Genomic DNA, 6690 nt, shown 5'->3' with positions numbered 1-6690 from the left:
TACAACATCTTTAGGGTTTTTGACCATTGAATGGTTAACTCCAAACAAGCTAGTGCCTGTGTAATCTCCTTAATATCCACTCTTATCAAGCAGCTTCTCGTATTCAGCTAATTAACTCGTGCTCCATTTGTATCTCCTTGTGCTGTGTGTATCGTACAAACGCGGTAGGAATGTAGCCCTTCCTCGGTGTTTATTTGGTACTTGGAAAAGTGTCAGTTATTGTGCTTTGAGGGCCCCTGGAAGGCCCTGATTCGGTTATGTTCAATACTTGTTCCTCTGTGCTTGGAACCCGAACATCTATCGTCTACTATTTTCTTGGAACCACTCTTCTCGCCCTTTGTTGGCGTGAGTTCTTTCAGCTTCTGCTGTTACTGTAGCATTTCCCTTTAACTAATCGCATATCAGCAAATTCGTAAAAGGAGCTTCAAAGTAAGTCACAGTTTGACAAATTATTGTTACTAATGACAATTGCTATCCACCTGTAACTATCTGTTAATGACAGAAAACATCATTGCCGCTGTGCCTTTTCATCAAAAAATTGTAGAAGTGAACTTTTTTGATATCCAAAGATCGTAATTTTTCTTTTTGAATGCTCAAGTATTCCAATATGCTACCAATTAAACATGAAACCATTTCAAAATAATGCTTAACAACAAAGTTGAAATTCGATCTTCAACTGTTAATCTTCTTCTTCTTCTTCCTCGTACGTTAGGACTCAGAGTCCTGTGTTTTTCTTCAACTTCCTAGTCTTGAGATGCTGATGTCCAGCTTTCGTACCATCGCTTCGGTGGTCTTCCTGGGAGTCTTGAGCTGTTAGGTTTTTGGTCTTTGGCGATTTTTGCCATTCGGTCGTCGGCCACTCTCTCTACATGGTCTCTCCACGCTCTTCTCCTTGCTCTGGTCCATCTTACAACATCCGAAACCTTACAGGGATCTCTAATTTTCTCACTCCTCTTCATATCGTATAGTGTGTGTCCTGTTGTGGATCTTAGGACTCACAGTTCTGTTGTTCTTAGCAGGCGTTTGGTTGTTGTGTTTTCCGCTGTCGCGCACGTTTTGTGGATTCTGACTTTACTCCCTATACTCATGGGCTTGTTTCTCCAGATGATGTCTCGCAAGTACCCCGATATTAGAGCGGCTTTTGATGCTTCCCCCTTAAGATTTCTGTTACTCGTGATGTTTGCTCCAATATATTTAAAGGTCATTCGGGGCTCTTTAGATATAGTGAGTGATTGTTTGATTCACAATCAATTACTCAACTGTTAATATCTTCTAGAAGTTTTCGAAAATTTTTTTAAAATATTTTTCTCGTACTCGCCAAGTGAGCCTCCATCACCCCTTAAAAGGAATGACGCCAATTTTGAATCACCCGGTATACAATTATTGGGTAGTTCCCGATTCTTCACAACTCTCAATTTGCCTGGACGATTCACGCATTAAACCCTATGGTGTTGGGCGAAATCAGCAAGCTTCTCCTCACCTGATGTGAGTGAGATTTGGCTGGTGTCGGAACCTTTCCGAGAGTGTCCAGAGGCGCCGCTAAGAGACCCGAGCGACTTGGCGTCGGCCTCAATCAGACGGTTGGCCGCCTCCAGCTTGGCGAGCAGCTCCAACTCGTGGGGCGGCACCGGAACTTGAGGAACTTGCGGTTGGGGCGGCGGACTGTCGCTTTCCGGTCTCATGGCTGCGGGCGGCATGGCCGCAAAGGGGCGGCCATCGGGCAGTTCACCAGCCGCCAAACAGCTCAACGAGTAGCTTTCAAGGGGAGCACTGCAACAATAAAACCGCTTTTGAACATCGATTTGAACAACGATCGATCGAAAATGGGCGGAATGAAACGCACTTAATGTCGTCAATGTTGGTTGAAAGCAGGTCGTAGGGGCGCAACATTTTGCAAAGTTCCACGCATAAATGGTTCACATTTTTCGATGATTTTTACTGTTTTCAAGCAACCTTGACTGGAGGCACAACATTACTGAACCCAACATGGTTGATGTACCCATGTGGCTGGTGTGGCAACATTGACATAATTATTCTGGCAATTAATTAGCACCCGCCCGTAAATTATTCTGTAACGCTACGGCAAATAGAATTCCGCAAAAATTTAATTATGTTCAGCTTGTGAATTGGGCTAATGAAGCCCAGTTTGTTGATGTTCAATACAGTTGTAATTGATTCAGCATACACTTACAGACACTTACGGACAAAATGGACTTACAGATTACAAAATACACCTACAGACAAAATGGTCAAACAACCCCCACAACTGGACCATACCGGATCCCCTTTGCCTCACAAGACCGACAAAACACTCCTACAACACCTACAAAAGCAACTGAACTAAGGACTAAGATATGTTTGTTTTGTAAGCCAAGGATTTTTATTTTTTATTTTTTTATAGCTGATTAATTTATACCAGTGTTAGGAATGGAAATTAATTTTAGAATAAGTTAGGCTAAGACATATGTACTAAACAAGGGCAGAAAGACCGATTGGGTCGATAGCCTTTTTCTGTAGGAAATACAGATTATTTATATATATATATATATCATTCAGCTACTGGCGATTTGGCTGCATAAAAAGCTTCTTGACTTCCCAAATTCACTCAAAGATGCCAATAAATGTATCCCTTGATGAAATGAAATTGAAATCGTATGTTAAAGTTCAACATCTGAGGGCTTTTTTTGAAGAAAATGTATCTAAAAGTTCCTTCGTTCTTTCGCCCTTTGGTTCCGCGTGTATTTTGCCTTTGAGTAACTCTCGGTAATGTTCAAATTTTTTCTTTATTTCAGTCTTTTATTCGTATAAATGTTTAAACAATCGCTTCATATTGTTGGTTAATTTATTGGTCCTCTTTACTTGYAGAGCTCGCACTTGGAAAATCACCCTCTGGATGTTTCTGTGCGAATTTTCTACTTGAAGTACCTGMATGSCTTGTTTTTGCCCTGTAAAAGTTTCAAGTAGCCCGTTGGTCCMRKTAGGAAAWWAAWWTTTTTTTTAGAGAACCGCTCATGTGGCTAAATTTTGGYSATTTKTGGGCGCTTCTCAAAAATAWGTCTCTTGGTAGATTTGCACGAATTTTCTACTGGAAGTACCTGAATGCCTTGTTTTTGCGCTGTAAAAGATTCAAGTTGATCATCAATCTAGACGGGAAATTTTGATTTTTTTAGAAAGAGCCTCATGTGCCTAAATTTTAATAATTTTTGGGCGCATCTGAAAAATAAGTCTCTTGGTAGATTTGCACGAATTTTCTACTGGAAGTACCTAAATGCCTTGTTTTTGCCCTGTAAAAGTTTCAAGTAGCCCGTTGGTCCAGYTAGGAAAWWAATTTTTTTTTTTAGAGAACSRCTCATGTSWCTAAATTATGGYSATTTTTGGGCGCTTCTCAAAAATAAGTCTCTKGGTASATTTGYMCGAATTTTCTAYTYGAAGTACCTGAATRYCTTGTTTTTGCCCWGTRAAARTTTCAAGTAGCCCGTTGGTYCAGTTAGGAAARYWWCAATTTTTTTTAGAGAACCGCTSATGTGKCTAMATTATGGYSATTTTTGGGCGCTTCTCAAAAATAAGTCTCTTGGTAKATTTGCACGAATTTTCTACTYGAAGTACCYSAATGCCTTGTTTTGGCCCTGTAAAAGTTTCAAGTTGCCCAGCAATTTAGATGGGAAATTTTGATTTTTTTAGAAAGCGCCTCATGTGACTAAATTTTAATCATTTTTGGGCGCATCTGAAAAATAAGTCTCTTGGTAGATTTGCACGAATTTTCTACTCGAAGTACCTGTTTTGGACATGTAAAAATTTCAAGTTGCTCCTCATCAATCTAGTTGGWAAAKTTTGATTTTTTTTARAAAGCGCCCCATTGTGACTAAATTTTGTTAATTTTTGGGCGCTTCTCAGAGCATATCGGACCACTAAAGTCCAAAAAACAGGACGTAATAATGCTGTGAAAGTTAGTGACACAAAGACGCAATTCCCCCAACCGAAATATCAGTGTTAAAGCGAATAAGTGAAATTGAGGATCTCGTTTTCCCAGACAAGTCATTCGGAATTCCATTTCTAGGCTGGAGTTTTCACGGCGCGTAACACAACTGGATAACGTCGTTCCATTTTCTCTTGATTTCCTCCATTATACGCACTATAAAGGACCACTCGACATAATAAAAAATATATAAATTGCGCATTTTGCCTGGTTATGACATTAAAAGGAGCATTTCAAGTTTATTCATTGAAAATTATCCGGCGGCTCAACGTTTTTAGCCCCTAAAACAAATCACACAGACATCTAAATCTAGATATAGATTCTAAGTAGGCGCAACTTCCAGATACACTATCGCATTTCAAGGCAGGGCCAACAGCAACAAACTGGCAGCTTCTATTTACGGAACATCGTTTTAAAAGCCCCCGGATCTTGAATATCACGAAAATAGATTGTTTTTGCTTCTTTTTCCTGAATCCGTTAAGCAGGAACGGATTGCACAATGAATGTTTACAAAAAACAGTTCGCTGGCCTTTCATTTGCTCATTTGATTATATTAAAAAACAAGACAAATTGGAGAGGTTGGCACTTTATGCTCCGAGGTGTTTGCCTGATCACTACTGGAAAAAATTCAGCCCAGCATGCGATCGGAACACCTCTGAGGATGCAAGTCGCTCGTGCTTGCGAAACGTTTCCTCGAAAGCCTAAACAGTGACTTTCCAAAATAAAACGAATAGCTAGAAAGCAAAATTCAAGTATTGCCACTTATGAATATTTAAAGGCGTCATAAATCATCCTCCCTAGACCGCCAATGATGCATCGTCTGAATATTGAATTATGCTCTACACGTTCTGCATATAAACAATCCCAAGGGATTGAAAGGAATACATTAACAGAACATCCAGAGTTCGGGCAAATGTAGTCAACAGACTGGCGGAAAGTACAAAAAGTCCTTTAAAAACCCGTTAAGCTCAAACTCTGATGCTTCAAAAACTTCACCTCCTTTATATTCCTGTCAATATTCAGTGAAGTTCTCCATTTTCCATCGGCGCTAAAAGGCAGTGATGAACCTCTCAAGAAATTAATAAAAGCTCAAGCTTAATTAAAATCTTTCAGATGTTTAAAGGGCCGAAATTGGCCACAAAAACAGTTTTATAACAAAGACAAAGCCAATGTTCCGAACCACAAAAACCATCGATCATATGCCGGATCAAATCCCCTGTTCAAGCATCACTTTTCCACTTTGATTTGCTCGCATTTCGGTCCCCAAGGAACAAACTGGAAATTTCATTTCAGAAAAGCTCAGCTAACAGAACAACGTTGGATTATGGATTTATCGCATTTTGCTGCGCCTTTTTACATACATGGCGAGAGTAACAAAATGCTGTTTAATTAGCAAATTAATTCATTAATTAAACACACCTCGCTGTTCATTGTCATAAAACTGCCAAAGGCCACATCGCAGTTTCGTTTCATTAAAACGCCTCAACAGCACATTCAATGTCGCTTTTAGGGGTTTTATTCAATTTTTTTGTGGAAAACCTGCAGGTTTAAATTGAAATCGTAAATACAATGTATCGCTGGCAGGCTTGGCCTAATTTTAGGGAAATGTCGCGAGTTTCCCCCAGGGAGAGACTGGAAAACTGCGAGTTAAATAAGAAATATTCGATGCCAGACTCTGTTCTAAATGGAAAATGGGGCACTTTGCGATCTAATAAACGTTGAAAAATGATACGCCAACAACCAAAGCACTGATCAAAATGCCCCGTTTTTGTTCAGGTTAAAGTTCGGGTTTTCCCCGGATTAATTGCTAATCCTTGCCAAATTGATTAGCACTAAGGGTCTAGTTTTAATTAAGCGAAACTTCGAAAACCCGATGTTGAACAACATTAATAAAGAACAACACGCTAGACCGTATTTTGTTGAGCAGATATTCGGGCTGTTTTTGGGCCCTGATTAATAACAGCCTAATCAAATCATCCGTTTGGGCTTTGGGTTTGTAAATGGGTGGAACATATTGCCCGGACGTTTTTGGCTTAATTCCCAAATAAAGTTACGTCGAGTAACAGATTGGATGGACATTTTTTGCCTCTAGAGCCGATTTGTTGGATAAACAATTAGGGAATATTAGAACATGAAGTTGACACAGTTTGAGCAGTTGCGGATCCATTAAATTTCAACAAAGTGAACTCCTTAATGAAAAAAGGTGATTATTCTTATGAACTATCTTCTCTTTGTAGTTGCAATTACCTTCGTACCATTTTCCACAGAATTGAATCAAACGTTTCCTCAATTTGTCCTGGTGATTTATAATTTTTTTTTTAAATATATTGTGAGGGTTAAATTTAAGGAAGAATACGATGGATGCAAAATTCAATAATTTTAATGAACGCGTTGCACCGTCACCTTCGAATCAATAATAATCCATCTCCCGTGGCAACGCCACCAGTTGTTTCTCCCACAGAATATGAAATATGCCAACTTTGCAAACATTGGGATAGAAAATGAGTGGTTTCTGTCAACTACACGCTTTTATTGAAAAAATTGTAACTTTGCATCTAAAGCCAGCAGCAAGTTAAAAATCTCACATTCTTTAGAAGACACTTGATTCTGAACAACGTGAAATTTTCACTGAAATCGCTCTAATTTCTGATTTTTGCCGACTTTGTAAACATTGGGATGGAAAATGAGTGGCGTCTATCAAGTACACGCTTTTA

General features: G+C 39.3%; 1 protein-coding gene across 4 annotated transcripts in view; it reads right to left on the bottom strand.

Moving 5' to 3' along the window:
* The window catches only part of LOC109539479 (ecotropic viral integration site 5 ortholog), a 32506-nt gene that overhangs the window by 12262 nt on the left and 13554 nt on the right, over positions 1 to 6690 (bottom strand). For all 4 annotated transcript variants that reach the window (XM_048669380.1, XM_048669381.1, XM_019907253.2 and 1 more), the window contains exon 3: positions 1481 to 1770. In XM_048669380.1, coding sequence (XP_048525337.1) covers positions 1481 to 1770 — 290 coding nt within the window. The remainder of the gene's footprint in view (positions 1 to 1480; positions 1771 to 6690) is intronic.

This window comes from Dendroctonus ponderosae, unplaced genomic scaffold, assembly GCF_020466585.1.
Source record: "Dendroctonus ponderosae isolate FM_Combo_2020 unplaced genomic scaffold, Dpon_F_20191213v2 Dpon_F_20191213_8, whole genome shotgun sequence".
NCBI classification, from domain to species: domain Eukaryota; kingdom Metazoa; phylum Arthropoda; class Insecta; order Coleoptera; family Curculionidae; genus Dendroctonus; species Dendroctonus ponderosae.
This window is presented reverse-complemented; position numbering and strand designations above follow the sequence as displayed.